Source organism: Anarrhichthys ocellatus, unplaced genomic scaffold (assembly GCF_004355925.1).
Source record: "Anarrhichthys ocellatus isolate YVR2014 unplaced genomic scaffold, GSC_Weel_1.0 scaffold4, whole genome shotgun sequence".
In the NCBI taxonomy this organism is placed as follows: Eukaryota; Metazoa; Chordata; class Actinopteri; order Perciformes; family Anarhichadidae; genus Anarrhichthys; species Anarrhichthys ocellatus.
The window spans coordinates 3,423,474-3,448,731 of record NW_022280034.1 but is presented as its reverse complement, the minus strand read 5'-3'; the positions used below and the strand labels follow the sequence as shown (position 1 = coordinate 3,448,731).

The window sequence follows — 25,258 nt, the reverse complement described above, 5'->3', positions numbered from 1 at the left end:
ATCAGGATGCCTTGTACTTATAGTATACAAAATAAACAAAACAACTGGGTCATATTTTCTTAATAATATTAGTTAGTCTAAGATATATAAATCATACTTGATAACATTCACTTTGATGTATATATAATTCAATTAATTGAAGTATAAAGCTGTGGCTTTGTCTCCCATTAAACACGATTCAACCGCTCTTCATCCTAACAGCTCCCCCTACTGGAGACATGACGGTACTGCAAGCTTTGCTGCAAAATAATCAGGATTGCGTCTTGATTATTTAGTAGTAGTATATGTTTCGGGAGAGTACGCACGCAGTCATGGAGGCCGTTCACACCCATGGCATCTGGATGGCTGAAAGTCTACAGCAGAGGACGATAAGTCTAGAAAAGATGTGGCTGGTTGTCACTCATATTGGAGATCCTAAAGCAGCCTTTCTGCTCGTCTTTCCCCTCACATATTTCATCAGCAAACGAGCTGGAGTAGCGGTGCTTTGGGTGGCAGCTATATCAGAGTGGTTAAACTTGGTGTTTAAATGGTAAGTAAGTTAGCCAACAGGTTTTTAAATACGTTTCTAATGTTATTCGAACGTGTTAGAATGACGCTAAACGGACAGTTGACATTCAGATGAGTCAATATTTTATAGATACAAAGGCAACTGTAGTGTTGTATTCTTTATATTTCTATTCGCAATCAGAAATGTTTTTTTTGATTTTATTCTGTTGACGTTGCAGTTCCTGGAAAGTAAACGCAGTCCAGCAGAGTGTACTGTCCGACATGAAACAGATACAAGCGGAACCTTTTATATACAGTATTGTGTAGTAGTTATTAGTAGTGGCATTTCCTCATGGATAAAATAAAATGTATGCTGATAAATTGCCAAAAAGAGAATTAAGAGTTGTGACGATGATATTTTTATACACCATGAAGGAATGAAATATGGAACAAATGCAAAAAAAGGAGGGGATGTTATAGGTTTAAAATTCATGGAGGGAGGTGTAGAAAAGAAAATGTATTTTCTTCTAAATTAAGGTGAGGATGTGCAGGGTTAAATGCATAATTCACATACAAGAAAGTACGAGATAAATGTGAGGTGTAAGGAAACTGTTGACATTGTTCTCACAGGATGTAAAGAGTTTAGTGTAGAAACATACAGACCTAAGTTTAGAGTTAGCAGAAACTGAAACAGAAAAAGTATTATATGATTGTTGGACAAACAGGAGTAGGTTTAATATGCAGTACAAAGACTTCCTCAGGTCATGTTGTTATGCACTCTAGTAGAGATAGATGGTTATTGTTTATTTAATCTTTCCCAGGATGCTGTTTGGAGAAAGGCCATTCTGGTGGATAGGTGAGTCCCGTCTGTTTGTCAACAAGCAACCCAACGTTCACCAGTTTTCCTCCACCTGTGAAACCGGCCCAGGTGAGAAACCCGGAAATACAAAACAAACATGTATCAGACATAGACAGCACGCTTAGTTCACTGCACAGCCAGAGCTCTAAAGCCGCCCTCCGTCTCTCAGGCAGCCCGTCGGGACATGCGATGGTGACGGCAGCAGTCTGGTGGGTCGTGGTGTCCTCACTGGGGTCATTCCTCTACTCACGTACTCACAGGTAGGTCCATTTGAAATAAACAAAAGCCCGGATAAAGAAAATGGAGACTGTCAGAGCTATTGTTTAATGACTCTCTTTGTGTGTGGCTGCAGTGTGATGTTATCAGCTGCTCCCTACCTGCTCTATGTGGTGATGCTGGTGGCGGTTGGAATCTCCAGGATCTTCATCCTCGCACACTTCCCTCACCAGGTCATCGCCGGCTCCATTACAGGTCTGAACACAGTTTCATGCACAAGCTAAAACATGGAGTGTCTGTAGGGCAATGGATTAAACCATATTACCCCCGTATATGTAATGTTACATACAAACATTGAGCACAACATTATACAGTACATTTCCTGGAAAATCATAACTAGATAGAAGAACTGGACAGTATTGGTTGTTTCTGGCTAATCCATTGAATTTAAGAACTTCTTCACACTGATGCAAAAATCATAGGAATCCAAAATCACCATAAAACCTAATTGATTTACGGCAATTCCCACTAAAACAAGGTGTTAACTACAGTATAAACTTATAGAACAAGTCTCAGCCAGGTGAAGAAATGTATATTCTGACTGATTGACTTGCTTTTGTCAGGTTTCATTCTGGGGATCGTTCTGAGCCGCAGAGTCCCAGACGGTCGCTCCCTGCTGTTCTTCTTTAGCTTGAGCATCGGCCTGCTGTTCAGCACTGTGATGCTGCATGCTGGACTGAAGCAACTGGGAATCGACCTCTCCTGGTTCGTCTTTTCGTTTCATTTATGTGTGTTGATGAGTCTGTTCAGTGCACAATAAGCTCTGTGAGGTGAAGTAAATTTGCCCCGACTTGATGTATTTTTTTTCTTCCACAGGTCTATTGCTTTGGCTAAGAAATGGTGCAGCCGTGCGGAGTGGATTCGTCTGGATTCAGCCCCGTTCTCCTCTCTGACTCGAGACTGCGGGGCCCTCCTGGGTTTGGGGATGGCCCAGTACTGGAAGCCCGGCGGATGGTCTCTGCCCTGGGCTCCTCGGGCTTTGTCTCTGGCCATTTCGTCCATGGGACTGTACCACGTCAATCGTCTGCCGCTCCCGGTCCGACCACAGGGACTCTTCTATGGGCTGTTCTTTGTCAAATTTGTCATGGTGCCTCAAATTGTCATGGTGCTTGTGCCTGGACTGGTTCACCTGTTCACACACAAAAAGAGGAAGGACTAGAAACTATTGTCTGTCTTGAACCCCTCCAAGGACTTAAAATGTCTGTTCGAAGTATTTCATGGGAGTGTTAAGGCTGTAGTTAGTTGCTCCTTCTTTTTGTTCTTTTACAAACTTATTTATTGGTGAGATTACGTGGGCCTTAAGTGTGGGGATTGTATTTCTTTCATATTTGCAGTAACTCTAAATACCGCAATAATAATAAGTGTTAATACTATATATATTTTGGTGGGAAAAGTGCAGTTTTGAGGCATTGCACATTAAAAATACATATGCGACTTGAAAACCATATTTGACAGTCTAGAATGTTTGTTCTAGAGTCTTTGAATGTTACCAGAGAAAGTCTGTCGACTCTTTGTGCTCACTGTATTGATGAAGGTTCAGCCCTCAGACTTCCATCAGGTAACAGATCGGTTAAATCAGATGGAAAAGATTTTCTCAATGAGGTCTGAGGACCGAAAATTGTTTATGAAGTTGGAACAAGTGTCCCAAGAGAGTCGAGGGATTTTGATCCTACGATTTTAAGACTGCCAGAACTTTATAGTACTCCAATTATTAACGTTAACCAGGAAAGGTCAAACCAGTACTCTACTGGTTCAGCATTGCACTCCGAAAACGGTGGAGAGTCAAAAACCTGGCACCTATATTACCCACAATGCAACTCAACCTGCAGCAGCGATGAGGAGCGGCTGCAGAGGTCTGGTAAACTCACTTCTTGTAACTCCACCAACAGATTTTTTTCAATTTTCAATCTTGCCGTCTTCAGCCACAACAGACACTGCCTCAAGTGACATCACTTGAGGCAGAATTTATCAGATTTCGTGTAGCTTCGCTGGAGACCCGACACCTGTAGACAGATTCTGATGTGGAGAAATGGGCGGAGTTACCTTTTGAGCATATTAGCATGAAATAACGGTGTGTAAAATTCAACAATTGAAAAACTCTGATGGAGCATTTCCAGAAAAATTTGGGCTCATACTTTGTTTGGGTCAACAGATGTAGGACGATGTAAATTACACACAATCCAATGCAACACCATTCATTTCTCCACTAGTAGCTTTACAAAATGCAATATTTCTGGGAGTGGCATTGAATTGCATCATATTGTACAGAAGCTTTCTCTGTCGACACACTGGTATATGTTGTTTTGTGGACCACGAATAATCCAAAATAAGATGACGTGTATGTTATATAAAAGTATTCTTTAAAATAAATGACTGACATGCAGGGTGTGTTTCAGTTGGTAACCATTTATAAATATGTTCTTTTTTTGTCTCCAATACATAGGTTTGACTGTACAGATTACAATCAGTTATCATGAGATAAAAACACATTCTTTTTTATTGTTTTTAATTAAACTTTTTATCACAGCGATCTGAAAGCTCACATTTACAGACAAGAGAACTCTGCTCAGCAAGCAAATACATTAAAATAAAATAAAAGAACCTTTTGCTTTTTGTCTGGTGAGATTGAAGGACAATGATAAGGACAGTTCAGGGATAGCAGTCTCCTTATCTTGATCCCAACGTTGTATCACACACCAGGGTCAGAACACCGCTATACATGTTTCTGCTTGAGCTCATGGAAAGAATAGAACATGCATCAGATTATTTACAGCAAACTAATATACATAGACAGCTTGAAACCATACACCCTTGAATATCCTCAACTTAGAAGTCCTCTTAAATTAAGTATAATACAGCTCATATCTTCACTTCTGTAAAGAAGAGTAGGGCATCTCTCTGGTAGCAGGTGGAACTGAGAAGGAACTGTCCCTCCTTAGATATTCTTTATCAGAGAAACCAAAATAAAATGTTACAGACAAATGGTCTATAACTTTTCCCACATATACAATTAACTTGGATATTCTCAGTATTCCACTTTCTCCATCACCCAAACATGGAGTTTCAGGGCACTGAAACCTCAGTCATACTCTTTATTTTTGTTGCAGTAGATTCGACTTAATTTCAAGATGTGTGCAAAGCCAGTAGATTAGACTGGCTGATCTAGAGATAGAGGACTTTAATGTATATATATTTTATTTTAAAGATGTGGAATACTTAAATATGATTGGACTCCTGAAACGGACTTGCTTCACTAACAAACCCGAGCTGAAGTGAGTGGAATATCTGAGTCAGTATATACAACTTGTGCTAGAAAGTCTATACATCTTCATCAGTTCAAAAACATTGTTTGCTCTTCATATTGTCATTCATCACTGCTTTGTAAATCATACAACAATAATAATAATATTAATAATAGTGTCTATGATAGTCTGGTATCACTGGTCAGAGGTCTGTTTGATCACAAACCCACTTTCTCCAATTCCAACAATCATAACAACAAAGTAAGTAAAATACATAAAGTGCACCCTTAGTTAAGAACTTAACAGGCATTTTTAGTGCAGAAGTGGCGGAATAAAAATGCATTGTGGGTAAAAAGAAACGACACAGAATAATGCAGGAGAAAGGGGAAACGTCTGTAACAGTGGTTGTGTATGCATTTGCTTGCTTTTAATCGCTGAGCACTATCCATGTCAACCCATCACTAGCATATGTACTCTGTCTCAGGAACACACGGCGCGATTACCTGCGGAGGAGGGACAAAGACCAACTTTGATACCCATGTGCCACATGATAAAATCACCCTATTCAGCATTTGACCAGCATCATTCATTGATTAAAACTTCCTGTAACCAAAGATTCAAACTAGAATTTATTGCACTCAAGGCCAAATACATCGATCTGTCCTCGAAACAAGTTTAAAGAATTCTGCAAAAACTATCAGACGAGCTTGTAAAAAAACCCTACAGCAACTGATGCTTCGCCTGTTTATGTAAGCAGATGATTGAGTATTCAAAGCAGTTTATTGACAGGGAGCTGGTCCAATATGTCAGAGATTTCAGCCTTGACCCTGAGGTCTGTGATATAGTAATTATCCAAAATAAAACATTTATAGAAAGTCATAATTTGTGTATCTGAACCTAAGAAATGAGGCAAAGTTTAAAATGATTGAATCAACAAAATATATGCAAAAAAAAGCTTTTTAATACCTGGGCTTTTCAAAAGTGCATACATGCACTATGTGGTACTTTGGGTAAGATTTTAATCTCTATAAGTGTTTGTAAATTTAGAGCTAAAAGCAATTTGATTGACGGGAAATTAAAAGGCCAAACGTTCTCTGGTTCTAGCTTCCTCCGGTGTGAAGATTCACTGCTTTTCTGTGTGTTATATATCTTTAACTGAATGTCTTTGGGGTTTTGAAGGCGTCATGTTGGATTATACTCGATTTCTTTGACTATTTTCTGACATTGTACAGAAAAAAAGAATCTGTAGATTAACCGATAAAGAAAGTACTCGTCGGGTGCGGCCTTCCGATCATCGAGGACGTACTGCAGCAGAGAACGCATTTTCTCTCATTAAACCACAACAGAATCTTTTTTATTTTGCCACAATAGAGGTAATTATATCACTCAAAGTTGGTCGTTGTCCCTCATTCCTTACCCTGCTCGGTTTTCCACATCCATATGACTAGCAGTGGGACACAAAGGCAAGGTTAACAGAATACAATTCAAACGCAAACTATGTTTTCTTTCTATGTACAATATATAACTTAATTATAAATATTGTCATTTTTCTCTAAGTACTGAGTTGTTGAGCCATTTGTATTTTCTGAGCAATGTACAGTATTGAACATATACTATTGTATTACATAGAATAGAGCCTACTAGCAACCTTGGTTAAGAGCACACTTTGAAAGAACAGAAGATGGATACAGAGTCCACAAGTAGAGTCCGATGATTAGTACTTTCACTCTTACAGTCCCGCCCGCTGTTGTGTTCACTTGTGGGATCTTTGTGCCACACAACATGTTGAAGTGCGCTGGTCTTTGATTCAGTATGAGATCAGCACTTAGGACCCTCCTGTTATCTCACCTGTGTGCAGAATATGATAATGAAATAATCGCTTCTCTCCGTTAGTTATGTTTTTCGGATAATGTCTAGTACCCTAAGTGTGTGTGGTTTTCTCTCTGACTGTCTCCCGATGAGTTCTTTAGGATGAGTTCGTCCATGTCCACATACACAAGGGTCAGCAGCATCTGCTGTTGAGCTAAATATTTTTCACCTCTCACTTCCCACTAACAAGTCCAGTCCACAGCCAACCAATCACAGACAGACCATCACACATTTGACTCCACAAACGGTCTCTTTGGTTTGATGGGGGAGGTGGGGCCTTGGGTCCGGGAGTCACGCGAGAGCTGGCGGTACATGTTGTCCTGGTAGGCCTGTGCCACGGGCAGAGTCCTCGCCACCTTCACATCCGGGTAGGTGGGCACCTGGCTGACCCGCTCCAGGATGTCCCCATTGCCGCGAGAGCCGTTGGTCAGCTTGCCCAGCGAGGGGGGCTGGGTCTGGGTGTAGTAGTCCTCCTCCAACAGGTGTCCATTTTGGGCGTTGTTGGTCTTGTTGTAGTAGGCGATGTTGCCCAGCGAGGCGGGGGGACTGTAGGTGGAGCCTTGGTGGACCAGCTGGCCAGGCGAAGTGGGGCTGATGACAGAGTCCATCGACGTCATGGCCCTGGACCGCGAGGGCTGATGCAGGTACTGCTGAGTCCGCGCCGTCTTGTCTATGATGCCCATGAAGGGTGTGTTCCGAGAGCGGGTGCTCTCGCCCGGATACAGCCCCCCGCCACCCTGGGAGGGAGAGATGGGAGACATGTCATCGCAGGCGTGCTCATAAGTGGCTTGCAGGGGGATCTCCATCTGCTGGATGGAAGAGGACGGCCTGAAACCCGGCGCTAAATTTGAGGTGGATCCAGTTGAGATGTTGTTGCTGGAGGGGGAGAATCGAAGGCCTACGCTCTGAGAATGGATGAGAGGCCTGGGGGTGGGCACATGCTGCTTCAACTCAGTAGTATTGGCACTGACGGGGCGTCTCACCATATGTGGGATCTCAGGAGAGCCCAGCTGGCAAGGGGGCATGGCATTGGCTCGCTCCAGCACGTGTTCAGAGACCGGGTAGTAGGCGGCCGACTGGCTACGGCTTATCTGAGGTGTCTGGCTGTAACGGATGCCCCCTGGGCCCCCGCTGCTGGCGCGGTAGGCAGAGGAGGGGCGCTGGGGTAGCTCATCCTTCAACAGGCTCGACTCCATAACCCCTCCTCGGCCACCGTGCTGACAGAGGGCCCCAGAGCTGAGGCTGGCCTGGACCTGGGGCATGGACCGTCCATCCAGGGAGGGCTGGTACACCAGCCGGCTCTCAACGTCCACTGAACCCCCCTGGTAGCGACCACCCATGGAGTGCCCCATCTGGCCAGCGTAGATGCTGTTGCCCATCACGTTGCTGGGCTGGTTTGTGCGGACTATTTGGGCTATAGAAGGCTGAAGACGAAGGCCTTGGGCTTGGTGGTGCTGGGAGGACAGAGAAGGCTGAGAGCTCAGCTGGAATGAACGCTGGCTGCTCATCTTGGAGAGGGGAGATTTGGGTCGGCCGGGGAGCTGCTCTGTCTGGTAGCGCACAGGTGAACCAGACTGGGACCTGTACATACAAACACTCTCTACTGGCGGACTGGCTCTGTACTGAGCAGCTCGACGTAAAGGGGAAGGCGGTGGGCTCTGGTGATCCATCCCCTGACCCCCAGGACACATAGAAGGCGAGCCGAAGCCGTAGGACGACTGGTGCACCGGGGAGGTGTGAGGCGGGCTGTGTCGATAGTGGTTCTGATGTGTTGGGGAGAGGGAGGGCGATGTGTGCTGGTATGACCCGCGGGTTGGAGAGGACATGGAGGAGGAGGTGGGGTGATATTCGTAAGGCTGGCCCATGGGCAAACCTCCAGCTAAGTAGATCTGATCTGGATGTGTTGGGGAGAGCGGTGGGCTGTGAATGATGGTGAGGCTGGACGGATTGCTGAGAGACTCGGGTGGGGGCAGACACACAGACATGGCCTCCAGCTCCTGCTCCAGGTAGTCCTCGTCCTCAAACAGGTCCTGGACGGGCTCCATGTCCTCCAGACGGGGCTCTGGCGGAGGGGGAAGAGGCATGGACAGGGACAGGGACAGGGACTCCTCGTCTTCTGGGGGAGGCGTAGGAGGAGGGGAGGGGGGAGGCTCCAGCTCCAGCTGCTGCTGCTCCTCCTCGTTGAGCTGGTGATATTCCTCCTCTACCCTCTGGAGCAGCCGCTGGATCTCTCGGTTGTTGGGGCACTGCCTCATGGCTTCGTTCAGGTCCTCTAAGGCTTCAGGAAATTGTCTGGAAAGAGGACAACGAAGGTTAGTTCTGGGGGAAAAAAGTCGTCCAGAGCGGTATGGAGGAGCATATTGGGAGTCACGATGCATGAGCACAAATATGAGTGGAGAATGTAGCTGCAGAAACGATTTAAAATGTATATCAAAGAGTATCTCACATATTTAATTGATTATGATGTGTAGATGGGTGAAAGGAGTGTACCTGCTGCTACGCTTGGCGCGTGCTCTGGCATAGTATGCTTCAAACGATTTTGGTTTCAGTTCGAGTGCCTTGGTAGCAAATTCCTCAGCCATCCCAAAGTCCTGGAGAGATTAAACAAAACCCAACACATACAAAGACGTGTGAAAATATAGTCAACAGCTTTATTGTCATTACATGTCCGATACTTTAATATGAGAAACGTCTCAAAAGTTAAAATAAGTCTGCTTTAGTAAATCCCTGAAACTGTGACATTCACTCAGCTGGTCGTCTGCAGACTCACGTTCATTTTCCTCCGACATCGGGACAGGTTGAGGAAGAGCGATACTTTGAGTTCCCTGAATGTCTTGAGGTCATCGCTGAAGCCTTCGCGTGGAAACTTTTTGAGGGCATACTGATAACGCTGCGCTGCCTCCTTCACCTTCCCCTTCTGTCGGACAAACAGAAAGAAGTCTGGTTATCCTCACATCACGGTTCACAACATAAACCAGAGACAAACATAAAGATACATTTATCTGAACATTTGTAAATAGAATCAACTAAAATCTCTTCAATTCCAACAATGATATCCGAGCTCCAGGGGGCGGCGCCCATTCTCTGACCTTGTAGAAGCTGTCCCCCTCCTCGATGAGTTTGCTGAGTAAGATGATCATGATGTCGGGTTTGGAGGTGGCCATGGCCCATGTGGCTGGACCTGGGTAACACAGGAAGGAGCAGATGAAAACAGAAACACAGTGAGAGAGACACACAGCAATAAGCAGAAGAGGAGGAAGAGGGAAGGAGCGACTGGGAGTCACACTACACACAACAATAATAACAGGGATGAGGACAACAGCCAAAATGGGGGAATGGAGGAGAAAAGACAGGCAATCCACTGCAGAGAAAAGATTATAAAGATCTGCTCTAACACGTCGAGAACACTGTGACCTCGCTAAAAGACATCAGACCGGGGTCAAATACTATTTGACAAAAATCAAGAGCCTAATTGGAGTGCAGAATGAGCACATTTTGATTTTTTTTTAATGGTTAATTGAATTAAACTGTAGCAATTATCTGCAAATGTGAATACAAAAAAAACAACTAAAACACTGTCTTGTCTTTCTATTGAGACACATTTTCTGTCTTGTCAAGAAGTGCAGATAAGTACAGTAAGTCTTTGTGCTACTGATTCAGGGATGTGATCAAGACCAGCATGAGAGCAGGAAAAACTCTGTGTTGTGTATTTAAAAAAACGAAAAGGGGAAAAAAAAAAAAGTTAATCCCTGCAGACTGCTGAAACTGATATGTCTTTTCTGTATCTGCGCAACAGCAATCCTTGACACATGTACACGACACCACGGGGATGAAGAGGAAGGGGATCTTGCACGAGGAGACACAGGGCAGGTGCGATCAACAAAAGAGGCAAGCAGGAGGGATATAATGTTAGCTGTCCTCTGAGCTGCTGCTGCTGCTGCTGCTGCTGCTGCTGCTGCTGCTGGTGGTGGTGAGGGTAGGAATGCTGCTGACTGGCCTAGCTGACACTGAGGAAACGTCTGGAAGATGAACGATGCACAGCACAGTGGTTTATCGCCTCAGTCTGTGGCGGCGGTGGTACAGAGGAATTACAAATACATGCAGCTCCGCTAGATAGCGACCACGCAAGAGTTACTGAGGGCTTCCGTCATGCATCCGTGGGATGGAAGGTCAACACCTCGATACGACGTCACAGGCCGGAGGCCGGGCATGCTTTCATTAATGTTAGCATCTACCTCTAGGCAATCCCAACTGCATCACTGTCAGTGCTAATACCTTTGCATGTTATTATTTGTCAGTTTGAGAAGCTAAGCTGGCCTGCCGACACTTAGGGCGACACAGACAACACAGAGAGAGGAGATAGAGCTGTCAAAATGCCTGGTGGGGTGAGAAGTCGACAGCCTTGGCTTTACCTCGGGGCCGACTGGGCAGCGTCTGACATCCTGGGGCCGGAGAGAGAGGCGGGGGATGGGGGCAAGAGTGGGTGGGTATTGGGTGAAGGGGAGGGGAGAGGAAGGGGGGAGAAGGAGGAGGTCAAGAGCAAGGGAAGGAGTGTAAGTGGGAGGGCAGAGCGATAGAAACAGCGAGAAGGTGAAAGAAAAAAGAGAGGTGATGGAGGAGGAGGAGAAGTGAGAAAAGGAACACAAAAAAAGCAGCAGTGAGAAGCGGAAGGTAAGTGCCTCGGCAAAAGGAGAAAAATAAAGGAAAACAGAGAGATACCGAAAAGAAACATCGCAAGCGCTAATAACCTGTCTCTGAGCAACCGCAGGGGAATCGAGAGAGAGAGAGACAGAGGATGTGATTGAGAGAGAAACAGGGAGATAGCGTGAGCGATAGAGACAAACAGACAGAGAGAGAGAGAAACAACACAGCGGCAACAGTAGTACAATTAAAAGAAACGCACATCAGAGCCATAAATAGCTGAGGACAAGCGGCAGTGCGTGTGTGTGTGTGGGGGGGGAGACGACATACAGTAGCAGGAAGTGGTTAAAGCTCCATGGAGACACAAACCTGAATCCATGGCTCATAGCAGTAAACTGCTACAGTGCTCTTTAATGACAAGCAGGAGGCGTGTACTTTAAAGAAAGTGCGTTTTTCATCTTTGGATTCTCCCTTCACGGTCTTTCATGCAGCTCATGCTTGAACTCCAATGCGTGACCTTTTCAGCCAAAAATACAATCTCAAATTGTATCTCATTTCACGGCAGGCGAATGACCTTTAGCTAGAGTGCTATGGGACGACGAGCCTGCGTTTAGAAGAGGGTCCTTTGTGAGCTAAGTGGGAGGCTCTTTACTGTCACCCCGCTCTTACCTATCTTGGCTCCTTTCTTGAGCAGGGCGACCACCACCGACGTGTTTCTGCAGCCCACCGCCCTGTCAAGGGGACGCATCCCGCTGTAGTCTACATGCTCTATCATGGCCCCGTGGTCAACCAAGAACTGGACCTTAGGAGAGAGAGAGATGTTTTGAGAATAGCTTTATGAAGAACAATTTATCATATGTTAATACATTTAGAGAAGTGCAACATTTGAAACCAAAGATCGGCTCTTTGTCGGGTACAGAGGGATTTAAACCGACTCATGTGTGTATCACTGAGGAAATAGTCTTAGTCCCAGACATAGGTGTGGCACCTGTAGGTGACTTGTTTTGTCCAAACAGCAGTCAAAAACCAAAAGATATCAAAGGTATTATCATATAAGTATAAGATGAAGACTATCAAGTTTTCATCTGAGATGCTGAAGCTGGAAAACGTTTGAAAATAACTTGGATGACTAATTCTTTCATTATTAATTAATTTCTATATGTGTGTTGAAAATGAGATGGTGCATTTCAAGGGGCTTCTCCTCAAATTTAAAATAAAAATAAATAAGATACCATGTATACGTTTTTCAGTATTTTTCATACAATATCACACTAGAATGAACGATTTCCTCCAAAAATTCAAATGAAGTAACAATAAGCAAAAACACATTTCTGAAAAACACATTTCCTTTTCATTCGTGGATTTACACTCTTACCACTTCCGAGTCTCCGTAGAAGGCAGCCAGGTCGAGGGGCGTGCGTCCGTTCTTGTCCGCGTGGTCGGTGGCGGCTCCGCTCTCCACCAGGCAGCGGACGACGGGTAGATGTCCCTTCAGACAGGCCCAGCTCAGAGCGGTCAGACCCTCCTTGTCCATCAGAGACAGAGAGGCTCCTGGGAGGAGACGTGGCAGCAGTAAGACACAGCCTTTCACTCCGAATTCTTTTCATAACTAACTGCTTAATGCATTTTGATGGGTTTTTAAAATCTGCCGCTGATTAAATTTGGCTGTAATTATCGTAAAACACAGTTTGAAAACTTAATTAATTACACTCTTTCCTATTAGTGCAGTGGCTGTGAATTGTTTCTATGAAGGACTACGGGGTAAACACAAGTATGAGAAAAGAAAATACACCAAACATTCTTGTATTCTTATATTTGTGGTTTTAAATCTGCTCTAAACCCGTTGTTTTCCTTCACAGCATCTTACCTTGAGCCAGCAGAAACTCAACAGTCCCCAGGTGTCCCTCTGAGGCGGCCATCATTAGAGGAGTACGACCCTGCTTATCAGCCAGGTTGACATCGGCGCCATGTGTGAGGAGGAGGTCCACGATCTAAAACACCCAAATACAGCACCCGTGTCATTATGTCAACAGCAGCCTGATGTCGTACTTGCTTAGTGTTTGTGAGATGAAGGAAATAGCAAAAAATATCAGTTTCTAGAGCACAATTGCCACGTCTTTACTGCCTTTTGGAGTTTAGTTTAGTCTTGGAGACTACTTAAATCAAGTGCATGTTTTAATTAAATGAGGGGAAGGGGATCAGGGGGCCACTAACCTGCCAGTGTCCCTGTCGGACGGCGCTGAACAGCGGGACGATGCCTCGTCTGTTGGACTGGGCCACAGCCGCCCCCTGCTCCAGCAACAGACGACAAACCTCCAGCTTCCCCCGACCGGAGGCTGCGGTCAGAGCTGGACGCACAGACACACAATGAATCAGGGGTGAGATGAGGACAAGTGGGGCACAGGTGGTGGATAGAAAGTTGATATGGCATCAGAGCAACATTATTATTCATTTGGAGTCATGCTTGTGTCCATTTGATGAATGATGAAAGTTAAATATTGGTCTCTACCACCAGCTCCTGAGGGAAATATCTGGCCTCATAGCAGCTAAATGCTCCTCTGTGTTCACCAGATAGTCGTTAACAGGAGTGAACAGTGGGTTCTTAGAGCCGCTTCGCCTTCTGCGGCTGAAAACAACACTATGAAAGCAGTGAAACTGTTCTACACAGTAAAGTTAGAGGGCCGGACAGATAAACAATGAGCTGAAGCTCGCTGTAAAGCCTTTTAAAGCCAACGGGAGCTGCAGGTTGGGATGGAAATTCTCTGTGGGTTCATACATTGATACATGTTGTTATAAAAAATATAAATTATAGCTGATAAAATAAATCTGTGCACTATAGAAGTGGAGAACAAACAAAGAGAAGAGAAGAAGAGAGACGAGAAGTGAAGAGAAGAGGAAAAGATAAAACGAGGAGAAAAGGAAAGAGGATGAAAGAAGAGGACAAGAGAGGAGAGGAAAGAGGAGAAGACAAGACCCTTGAGATTCTGTGGAAGCAACAGTCTTTGAAAAGACATCTTCTCAAATGTAATGACTATAAATGGAATAACTTAAGCAGAGAGAACGAATCTCTTTTAAGTGGAGTGGTAGCAGCCCCAGAGGGGTTGACCCCGGTTTCAACTGTAGCCCGACACGAACCGACTACGAGGCCGATACCAACATCGATATCTGGGAGTTAAAAAACATCCGATAACGATATATTAGTCGCTAGAATTAAAAAAAATCATATATGCATAATATAAAAAAAACAAGATGATACAAATCTCTTTGATTCTTTTTTGATGATAATAATAAACTGTATTTATGTAGCACCTTTCAAAACGCCGTTACGAAGTGCTTTTACAATAAAACAGAACACCTAACCATAAACTAAACGGCAAAAGAAAACACATAAAAACAAACTAAAATGCTGTAAAAACTGTTTTTTTGAAAGGTGAAGGATAATTATAGGAATTAAGACCAAGATACATATTTCTTGGGACATTTTTTGGTTGAAAAATCAACTCTTCAGTGCTGTTCGGTAGACAAACTCTCTGTCTGTAGTTTGTTACTTATCAGCCGACATAAACACGGATACTGATATCTATCTGTAATGAGATAACATCAGACGATTTATCAGTCTAGCTCTATTTTCAACCTTTCAATGTTCTGCTGGAAGAACACTTTGATATACACAGTTCAGTGAGTCCATCAGTACATACACACTCTGCCTCTGGCTGTTAAAGAATAATGTATTTTCAGTTGACCTATCCGGTAACACTTGGATTAAAAATCATCTTCCAGAACAACTGTTATCCCTCTGATCCCTTATAAACAATCAAACCACGGCTGAGTGAGCTCAAGTCCCCGTCTTCGACTGACAGCGAGAAGCAGCCTTTATGAAACTGCAGCGGGGGAATAATGCCTCGCGATGAGTTTTCATAGCTTTAGGATACGATGACACATTACATTTCTCAACGTCCAGCCACAGGGCAATCAGACTAGTCATTTCTAAGCACCCTGGAGCACACTCATCCATCCTCCCCACCCCCCACGCGTGTGAGCCCAGCCCGGTCTGTACTCCAATGACACCACTGCACTGCCATCAGCATCTGACGCAGCAGCAGCAGCAAGCAGACACACAAGAACGATCTCTCATACCCGCACTGCAGCGCTCTGCCTCGCAGCGCCACACGGAAAAAAACACTCTCACAAAACCCTCCTTAAGAAGAAAAACAGTAATTATATGTATTGGATGTCTATTTTTCACATTTTGTCCAGAGAGTTCACACGCAAATGTACTAGGGGTGAAACGGATCACAGAGGTTTGGATCGTATCACGTTTGAGTCACGGTTTGGAGCAAATATAACTTTCTTTAGACGCCAAAACCATTTTTCCGATGAGCCACATCGACCTTTGCGGATTGTTTTTATTTGTGGTTTTGTTATAGCAGCTGGTAAAAAAGCTGCCCTGAAGTCAGCGTAAACCATCACAAATTCTAAATGTTATCCTTTTACTTTGCAATAGTCGTCTATAGTGGTTTTTTTCATAATCCAAATGATTAGGGAATCACTTTTATTGATAAAAAATAAAAATATTGATGTATTATAAGCTGCTTCGTCATAATTCCCTCTCTAACATCTCCTCCAAAGAACTGTATTTCATTTCTAGTTTCTCACCAAAACTACCTTTTACAAGATTACATTTGAACACATCATGACAATGTTACAACTTACGTTCACTCAATTCTCCTTTTTACTGAATAGAACCTGAACGCATCATAATGTAACTGAATGGAAGCTCCTGATCCCCGTTTCACAGTATCGACCGATAACGATCGGCAGTAACCTATTTCAAACTCTGATGGGTAAACTGTGCAATTAATCGGTTCACATGCGTGCCAAACCATGTCCGGATCAACGGCGGTCCGTTACACCACCACCACACACAACAGCATTAAGCATTCAGAGTCAGGTGTAATGTAAAGTAGGTATTCCCACCTGTCTCCCCCCACAAGGTGTCAAAGTTATTGATCTGAGCGCGCTCCACCTCCTCTTCATCTTTCTCTGGCAGATCCAGCAAGTAGGACACAATCTGATGGGGGGCAAGATTTGAGATGACAGATGTTAAAAGGTCCAAGTTTACTTTAAACAGACTCAGATAAACATATTAGAGACATAAACATAAATATGGTGCACAACGCCACAGACATGTGTTCATAATAAATGAAATCGAGCATTTTAATAATTTATTTCCCTCTTTCAGCTTCAAAACTGTGCACCTCAAACCTTTAAAACAGAAGAACTACAAAACAGCTAAGATTTTCAATATGAGTGTTGGAGTTAAAGACACTGGAGAGCCTGATAATCAGAACCATGACACCTCCTTCCCTCCCTGCTGTACCTCTGTGTATCCCATACTGGCTGCCGCGATGAGGGCCTGCTGCACCGCGTGGCTCTTGGTGAAGGCCGCCTGTTGTTGGGTTTGTGGAGACTGCTGCTGCTGTGGCCCCATGCCCCAGTCACACTGGATGAGGAACTTCACCACCTCCATGTGGCCCCTGAGGGCCGCGTGAACCAGAGCGCACTGGCCGTTCTTATCAAGGTGGTCCACCTGTTAACGGGACATGGAGATGATCAGGGAAACAAATTACAAAACACATTCGATCGTAGCCTTGATCACACTCCGAGGAGAGAGTCAAACTCTTCACACACACACACCTTCGCTCTCCTGCGGCAAAGCGCCGTCACGATGGCCATGTGTCCCCCAGCGGCGGCGTAGCCCAGCGGCATCAGGCCGCTCTCGGACGGAGAGTCGACCGAGGCGCCGTACTCCAGCAGCAGACCCACCATGTCCATGTAGCCCAAGTGGGAGTGGACGCACAGGACGGGGGCGTTGTTCAGCACCTCCGTGCGGTAGTTCACATTGGCGCCGCCCAGCATCAGCAGCCGGCTCACCTGGGTAGAAAAAAAGAAATTACTAGAATTACCACCGCGCGGTTTTTATATATCCATCAAACAGTCAAGTTGCAGTTGACATCTATGTCTGTTCAAAATGTCATCGCTTCATTATGTTATTCTATTAAGTTATGGCCCAAAAAACGTGACCTTTGACCACCAAATTCTAATCAGTTCATCCTCGAGTCCAAGCGGACGTTTGTGCAACATGTGAAGAAATTCCCTCAAGGTGTTCCTGCGATATTGCGTTTCACGAGAATGGGACAGACCAAAGTACAGACGTTGGACAACCCGAAAACATAATGTCTCCAAAAAGTAAAAAATAAGGACATATAAAGTTAAGACAGTCCAGAGAGAGAGAGGAAGTTCCTAGCGAAGCATATTTCAAGATTTGATTTGGTACCCAGAACATACTTAAAGAAACATCTTTTTAGCACGACTCCCCTCTGCTCTGTTAGCGCCTGTACCTTGATGTTAGGAGTGTAGAGGTTTCGGAGTGAAGAAAGTGCAGCTGAAAGGCCCTCTGTGCTGTAGGATACCCACAGGCCTTGCAAGATGGATGAGGAAACTCCGACTTTCTTGCTGAGACCCTTGAAGAGAGAGATGGATTGTAAATATTCATCACTATGGAGCCCAGACCACAGCTGTGCGTGGGAGTGTGTGTGTGACTGTATAGATGTGTGTGGAGACAAATAACAGTGTACCTTGAAGATATGTGCTTTGAGGATGTGATGGCCCAGCTCAATGGTCTGCTGTCTGTTCAGCTTGTTCTCCTGCCGAGAGAACCAGAAGGCCAGCAGGGTGTGACCGCTCCTGCAGAGAGGACGAACACGGAGTCCTTCAATACTTCAGACTGACTCATCAGGTCATTACATTGTGCTATCACCTGTGCCGTTGGTGGTGCAATCGTTTTTTTTAAATGATAAAACAGGGAATACAATGTTCTTACACCTCCTCTGCTAGATAAACATCATGTACCGGCGACTGACGGAGACATTTGTATTCACACATTGACTTAAAAGTACATGTAAGAGACACAGCAGCAGGTGGCTGTCGGAAGAAGCATTCGTTGCCACATTTTTGTGATGAATATTAACTTCTGATGGCGTCAGGTAGCCGGCTATTTAATTCCTGATGTTATATCATCAACAGAACACTCTACTGCTGACTCGATCGGTTGGTTAGCATTCTCATTCAATCCCCCATTTCTCCTGTGCGTCCTCACCTCGGATCACAGAGGAACTTTGTCTTTTCTCCTTCTTCTCTCCAGATCAGCCACTCCCTGAAGGACGGGTGGACAAACATCCTGGTGCCGTCCCTCCTCTTCACCAGGAAGACTGACAGGTTGTCTACACGCTGTTGGAAATCCTCCCAGTCCAGTGTGCCCTGCAGCCACAGACGACGTTTCAATGCTATTTGTTATTTATTGCTCAGGTAAAGCTGATATTATTTATAAGCAGGGAACAACTAAGTTCATTACAAGACTTGTATTTGTATGGTTGAGGATGGAATATTTGATGTTTCCTCGAGATTAAGTTTATTATTGATTATTTTATATTCAGACTTTTCCAAAGTCATAAAAGTTGACTGTAACACTGGATCACAGCATCAATACATCAATTCAACTAAAAGCCTTGATATATTTAACGGTCTCAGGGTGGGAGGTTTTGTACATTTTAGGATTATTACCTGCAGCGAACCAGAGTTGATGGCCTGATAAATCTGCTCATCGGTCAGCGGGTGAAGCGAGGCCACGGCCACGTTGAGCAGAGGAAGCGCGCGCTCGAACGACGACTGCGTGGGGAAGCGCATGTTGCACTGCAGCAGGTACACCTCAGCCAGGTTGACTGGAACCACCTGAGAAAAAAGAAGCTGAATTGTAATGCTGATTTTGTTTTGCCGGCGCTCTACAGACTATGAATAATGCATCGTGTTTGTACAGCGCGTCTCTGACTATTCCGTGTGGTCGGGGAGAATGTGAATTTATCAGTTTTCATTTTTTTTTATGGAGTCTGTTGGCACTTCTGAATACATGAAATGAAATGAACCTGGAGGTGTGAGATACAATATTTCATTATGAAATGTACAGTTAAACAATTCAGCTGCATTATTTATCAAGAAGGTGTTCGGTTCCGACTGTCAAGAGGAAGATTGTATGAAACTATTTTTACACAAAGCATGTCAGAGTGCAAGTAAATAAAAAATACCATTCCAGTGTTGCCTTGGCAAATCACGAGCACCAGGATATTTGGTTTCATCTCTTCCCTGTTGCTATGGATGCAGTGACTAACGCTGTGGGCTACAACTTGAGTCAGATTTTTTTAAGTCGATTTTTTTGCATTTTGGCAACTTGGCTCCATTGAAAGTATGCCGAATTAGCCATCAGATGTTCCTGTTTGCAGTGTACCCTTACAGACAACTATTACTGGTTTTCTTTGACCCTAAAGAAAACTTAGCACCTCATTTCCCATATGAGCTGTGCATTGCAGCCACTGTTGCAGCTCCAACTGCTGGCTGTGCTAGCTAGCGGGACAACCTTCATACCTTGTAGCTGGAGCTTTTGAGGACCAGGTAGCCCTTCTCGATGAGGTCAAAGGTGAGCTTGAGGTACAGATAGGAGCCCTGGCTCAGGGCCTTGAGGTGGGCGCTGAGCTTGCCGAAGGTGGTGTTGTCCATCTTGCCGTTGAGCGAGATGTTGTTCTGGATCTCCGGGCTGCTGTGGATGCGGTGCAGGATGTAGCCCTGCAGGTCCTGGTCTATGGCGTCGTTCTCCTCCAGGCCGTCCAGAGAGATGCGGTGGAACGGCAGCGCGTTGGTGATCTCCTAAACGGTCACAATCATTCAGTGATATTGGTGCAGAGACATCTTGAGAAATTGCCAACATACTTAGTCATCTAAGGTAAAATAATTAATTTAATGGTCTTCTTTCTTCCTCATGAATAAAAGGTAAAGAGTAGCTCCTTTTACCTTTTATTCCAGAGACTAAAACTCCAAACTGACCGTCTGTCCCTTTACCTGTAACGTGGTTCTGACTGTCACCACCAGTTTGAGCCAGGGAGGGAACTTGTTGATGGTTTTGGTGAGGAAGGACACGATGGTGTCTCCGTAGTCCGGCTTGTGGAACTCTGCCTCGTTCAAACCGTCTATGAGGATGATGAGGTCCTCCTCAGAGTTGATCTTCCTCTCTGAAAGAGAAAAGTGCACATTTTTATACAAATGATGGACTGTGACAGTGACTTGGAAACAACAGATTAACAAAAAAGAAATCAAATGTACTTGTTGTTTCCAGAGCTTTCAACCACATTTAATGGCCTTCCTCAGCAGAAGCTTGGAAACAACAAGTGAGTTAGACCTTCAGGCTAAGCCACAAAGTCAAATTCCACATCATATTTAAAAACTAATCATCACAGATTTGGTTTTGATCTCTATTTAAAATGAAAGCTTGGAACGACCTCACCTGTGAACCTTTGTTTGGTTTATTAAGTTGGGAGCTTTAAGAAAAGAAATCCGCTCCAGCATCGAGATTAACAACTTTGATCTTGATTATCTTGAGCACAATGTGCACAACGTTACATCTAATATCATGCACCAAGGATTCGAGTCAAACAGTAAATTGAATGCTGAGGTTTGAAGAGGCATTAATTACAAATTGCCAAAAGCCCTGTGTTTGAATGTAATACAAATTAGTAAAACTATTTTTAATCCAGTTTTTATGAAGAATGTGAAGACATTTGGACCATTGAACAATTTAAAGAGCAGAAACTGCTGTAGTTTTTGAATTCTTGTGTATTTTAGAGTTATATAATTAGAAATGTATTAAAAATATATATTTTGCACAAGTATATTAATTGTTTTTATGCAATACATTTACTTTACACAGATTATTAAGAAGAAATAAATATAATGTCATACTTTTCCCTTTTAGCTCTGAAAAGCCCAGATTTTTGTTGAGAAGTCGGGTCATGAAATAAAGTCTACAGTGCATATCTTCCATTTGAAACTGCCTTCTTATTTTTAATTGTTTTCTGCAATGAATATATTCAGTGACTGTTCTGATCCCTGTGTTGGGCACAGACCACTATGAATATATTTGAATTTGGGAAAGCTGAAATTGAAATCCTTTCCGAGTGGGCTGAAGTGTTTCACCTTTGTAAAGTGCATCCAGGGGCTCCAGCACCCCCCTCCTGAAGGAGGCCAGGGGGTCCTGGACGCAGGAGCGCAGACTCAGGATGCTCTGGAGGTGCGGCTCCCTCAGCAGCTGCTCCCTGTAGGCGACGAGGTGCGGCGAGCGGCACAGCAGAGCCGCCACGTTGTGCACAAACTCCGGCACCAAGCAGGTGTAGGCGTTATCTGCCTGGCAGTAATGGTACGCCACCACCTGGGGGCGACAGAGAGTTGGGAGAAGATCGCAGAATGGGTCACTCAGAGAAACATACAGGTGAACACTTCCAGTGCACTTCTGGTAATCCTAAACATGACCATATCGCAAAACTGAGGATCAGTGTCAGGGAGTCAGATGACACTTTTAGAAATAACGTTTCTTCCAGAGCACAGGCACTTTTCCCAGCGTCTACTACAGCTACAACTCATTTGGGATTGAGTCAACCTCATGGTGGACGATTGCAGTATAATGAAACATAATACTTCTCGTTTCGCTGAACGGTTTTAGCTATTCATAATTCATGGCTTCCAGCGTGCACGGAGTTAGCTCGTGCACGCTGATGCGTTGGATGACTGTGGCACGAAGGAGTCAAGTGTTAAAACTGTTGGGTTTCACAGCAATGCACTCGAAACATGGTTATGGTTAAATGAATAAACGTGTCTCTGTGCTGAGATGCAGCGTCAGTAGAGGACAGTCGAGGGCAGGTGAGTTTCCCGGGAGGTCAGTCAACAAAACAACAGACGCAGGTGCGACTGAGCGCTCCTGGCGACTGAGAGATCACAAAGACTTTGAATTGTTCAACGGCACGGCAGCGATCAGAGGGCAGTGAGGAAAAGAGGATAGAAAAATAAAAAGACCAATCAAAATGAAATGCTAATTTTTTGTCACAATGGGATAAAGGTCTTTAAAACAAAAGGGGTGAAAAAGGGAGTGAGCTCCATTATTAATGCACAGAGTTAACAAGATCTAATAGCTTGGCTGGGAAATGGCTTTCTGCAGGTATAAATATTTCATAAGGCTCCCTGGCAAAGTTGTTTTTTCTTTTTTAAACACATCTGCATAATGCATCAAGCTGGGACCGGGGATGCAGATGGCTAAGCAGCATGGGAGGGGGGACCGAGGTGCGACAGCAGACAGGAAGAAGAGAGCGAAAGAGAGCCGGTTTCACACATCCAGGTAAAGCAAGCTAAACTCTCCGGTTATAGTGTTATAAAAGTCAACATTTAACACAAAGAAGAGCGGCACAAACCTTAACATAAAGGGTAAAAAACTAAGTCCAGCTTTTTTGAAGTCTACCACCTCGGGGAGCAAACTCTGTGTGAGTCGATGATAGCTTACAAGCCGTGTCCGTGCTTGTACTTTGGAAATGCATTTTCAAAAGAGCAAATCACCGCCTATCCTACCACCTCTGGTGTCACTAATTGAAAAATTAAGACATTAAAAGAAGCCATTTATAATAATCTTTGGGGTTTTTCAATTACCGACGGACAGAGGCCTGGAAACTTCACGCTTAACCACAAACAATAAAATGTACTATTACGCCACATAAGCAATGTTTCCTCTTAACAATCAAGCATGCAGTTTTACTCTTTGATAAAGAAAACAAGAAAAGAAGAACTGACAATACAGTAGAACGCAAATGAGACCCCTGACATAACATTTGGCAATTAAATCTATATTTGTTTTATTTCACACAACTGTGAAAGAAAAAAGGTAAATGGAAGTTTTTGGAGGATGTGGAAATATTCATAAGTGGCTCAGGCTTGTGCACTTATCTTCTTCGTAATACGCAACCATCAATTGAAAGCTGGAAATTGCATATTGAAAATCACTACAAGCACACTTATATTTGGAGCAAATGGCTGATAAATAGATCATTTGCATCTGTAAAAGAAGCCAATGGGAGGGGAAGAAGTATCTGAGTGTTTAAGTACTTGGAGACGAATGCGTTAGGTGTGTTTTTTCTGTAAATCAGAGGCTGAAATGCGTGTGCACGGTCACAGTTGTATCTGGTACCTGAGACGCTAGCCTCCTCATGGCTTCTTCCTGACGTCGCCTCATCTCGGGGGTCCCGGGACAGCTGCCTCCTCCCAGGGTGCCGTGCGTGGGCTGAGGCTGAGTGAGAGGGAGCCCCTCTCCATCTGGACACAAGACAGCACAACACGCTCAGGCACAGCTCTAACACGTGTGAGACATTCATGCCATCTTTTCGCGCACTGCTTACTCTTAAAATAAAGGTTGAAGTGAGACTATCAGACATTTCTAAAATACTGACATTTTACGATGGAGTTCAGGAAAGAATCTTCATCAGTTCACCATCTTCACTGGTACATAAAAACACTGCAATCATTTGAAGAAATAAGCGGGCGCCTACGTTTGGGCGAGGCCTGAGGGCTGTCGGAGGCGATCTGTCTCATGCGGGTGCCGTGGCAGCTGAGCGCCACCAGGCGAGAGATGATGGCGGTCTTGCCGAAACCGATGTTGCCCACCACCGCCACGCCGCGGTTGGTGCTGGCGTTGGGGCTGTTGAGGTGGGCATCGATCTCCTGGAAGAGCCACTCGCGGCCCGTGAAGACGGAGTCCATGGTGATGCTGGGCACCTCAAACAGCAGAGGTTTGAGGGCGATGTCTTGAGGCCGATAGGGTGCAAAACGCACTGGCGGGTCAAGGAAATGGAGAATTAGAGGTACAGGTCTCCCCCTTTCTTGCAGTAATGCATCTAGAGACTGATGTCGGGCGAGTTACTGTGAGTAAAAAGCCCCTTTATTAACATGATAGTTACACTTGGGTGCATACATTTTGTATATGATTAGCAACATATGAATGCAAACACATAAACACCAACATATCTATGCATAAACAAGTATATCAGTAGTAAAAGTAGTTCTCATATACAACAAAATACATATTTTGTTGTTTAACAGCCACAAAATAAGTGTTTATGTGGATTTCAAGGTTACAAATACTTGTTTGTTATTTTAGTTTTCATGTAATTGCATTAATGATTGACATTACAGAAAACAAAGTTAATAACCTGGTGGGAAGTGCTCCTATTGAGATTAAATATACACTGATGGGTCAATGTGAAAGAAAACATTATTGTGCTTTAGGATCGTGTGACTAACGGCACCCTTAAATCCTTTAAAGGTATATGAAAGGGCTGGGTGTAAAATGTGCTCTGAGACATAAAAAGATGTCACTATAATCTCACTATAAGCTAAAGAAAAAGTAGGAATAATATAGTTAAAGTAATGTTGAGAGCAAGAAAATTCATCTTAAGAACTCAAAGAGGATGACTTTTACAATCCAGATTTGTGCTTTGAGCTCATTTTGTTGCAATAAAATTGTTGCACAAAGTCGAGGGAGTGAATACTTTAACTACCGCTGCCCACTGTTGATTTTACTCACTAGGGGGATTCATTAAACTCAAGTCCTCCAGAGGTTGCGCATCTTTTCAGCCGAACATATGGACCATTAAAGACTAATGAGGCCAAAATTAATCTGGTACGAACTTCTGAAGCTGTGTGATGAATTCAGTGTAAAATTTAGACTGCTGCTTCTGGGTGTCATCTCCTGGGTGCCGTCTTTTAAAACTGATTTTAGAATTTAACAAAACATGCTCTCTTCTATCTGGTGTGTTCTTTAAATGGTGGATCAGCATCTTGTAACCATGCCCGATTGAGAATGTGAGTTGTGCGTGAATAATCCAAATGCTTTGCTGGCAAGAGTGATTGTGTGTGTCTGTGTGTGTGTGTGTGTGTGTGTGTGTGTGTGTGTGTGTGTGTGTGT

At 44.2% G+C, this 25,258-nt stretch overlaps 2 protein-coding genes across 11 annotated transcripts in view; one reads left to right on the top strand and one right to left on the bottom strand.

The window, feature by feature from the left end:
• Positions 1-224: 224 nt before the first annotated feature.
• On the top strand, positions 225-4,029 carry g6pc3 (glucose-6-phosphatase catalytic subunit 3). Its single transcript, XM_031843321.1, has 6 exons — positions 225-529; positions 1,308-1,414; positions 1,515-1,605; positions 1,698-1,816; positions 2,185-2,326; positions 2,438-4,029. Exons 1-6 carry the CDS (start codon positions 285-287, stop codon positions 2,778-2,780), a joined length of 1,047 nt encoding a protein of 348 aa, XP_031699181.1. The 5' UTR covers positions 225-284; the 3' UTR covers positions 2,781-4,029.
• tanc2b (tetratricopeptide repeat, ankyrin repeat and coiled-coil containing 2b) overlaps positions 4,008-25,258 on the bottom strand; it is a 125,946-nt gene continuing 104,695 nt past the window's right edge. For 8 of the 10 annotated variants that reach the window (XM_031843310.1, XM_031843313.1, XM_031843315.1 and 5 more), the window contains 21 exons: positions 23,844-24,125; positions 23,486-23,610; positions 21,454-21,685; positions 20,323-20,492; positions 19,852-20,130; positions 18,997-19,164; positions 18,533-18,693; positions 18,012-18,120; positions 17,775-17,897; positions 17,071-17,307; positions 16,754-16,963; positions 16,351-16,444; positions 13,588-13,721; positions 13,241-13,364; positions 12,749-12,924; positions 12,043-12,175; positions 11,145-11,174; positions 9,822-9,913; positions 9,503-9,649; positions 9,223-9,323; positions 4,008-9,024 (listed from right to left, as the gene is read on the bottom strand). In XM_031843310.1, coding sequence (XP_031699170.1) covers positions 6,957-9,024; positions 9,223-9,323; positions 9,503-9,649; positions 9,822-9,913; positions 11,145-11,174; positions 12,043-12,175; positions 12,749-12,924; positions 13,241-13,364; positions 13,588-13,721; positions 16,351-16,444; positions 16,754-16,963; positions 17,071-17,307; positions 17,775-17,897; positions 18,012-18,120; positions 18,533-18,693; positions 18,997-19,164; positions 19,852-20,130; positions 20,323-20,492; positions 21,454-21,685; positions 23,486-23,610; positions 23,844-24,125 — 5,195 coding nt within the window. In that variant the 3' untranslated portion in view covers positions 4,008-6,956. The remainder of the gene's footprint in view (positions 9,025-9,222; positions 9,324-9,502; positions 9,650-9,821; positions 9,914-11,144; positions 11,175-12,042; positions 12,176-12,748; positions 12,925-13,240; positions 13,365-13,587; positions 13,722-16,350; positions 16,445-16,753; positions 16,964-17,070; positions 17,308-17,774; positions 17,898-18,011; positions 18,121-18,532; positions 18,694-18,996; positions 19,165-19,851; positions 20,131-20,322; positions 20,493-21,453; positions 21,686-23,485; positions 23,611-23,843; positions 24,126-25,258) is intronic. The other 2 variants (XM_031843311.1, XM_031843314.1) reach the window with 1 other exon arrangement.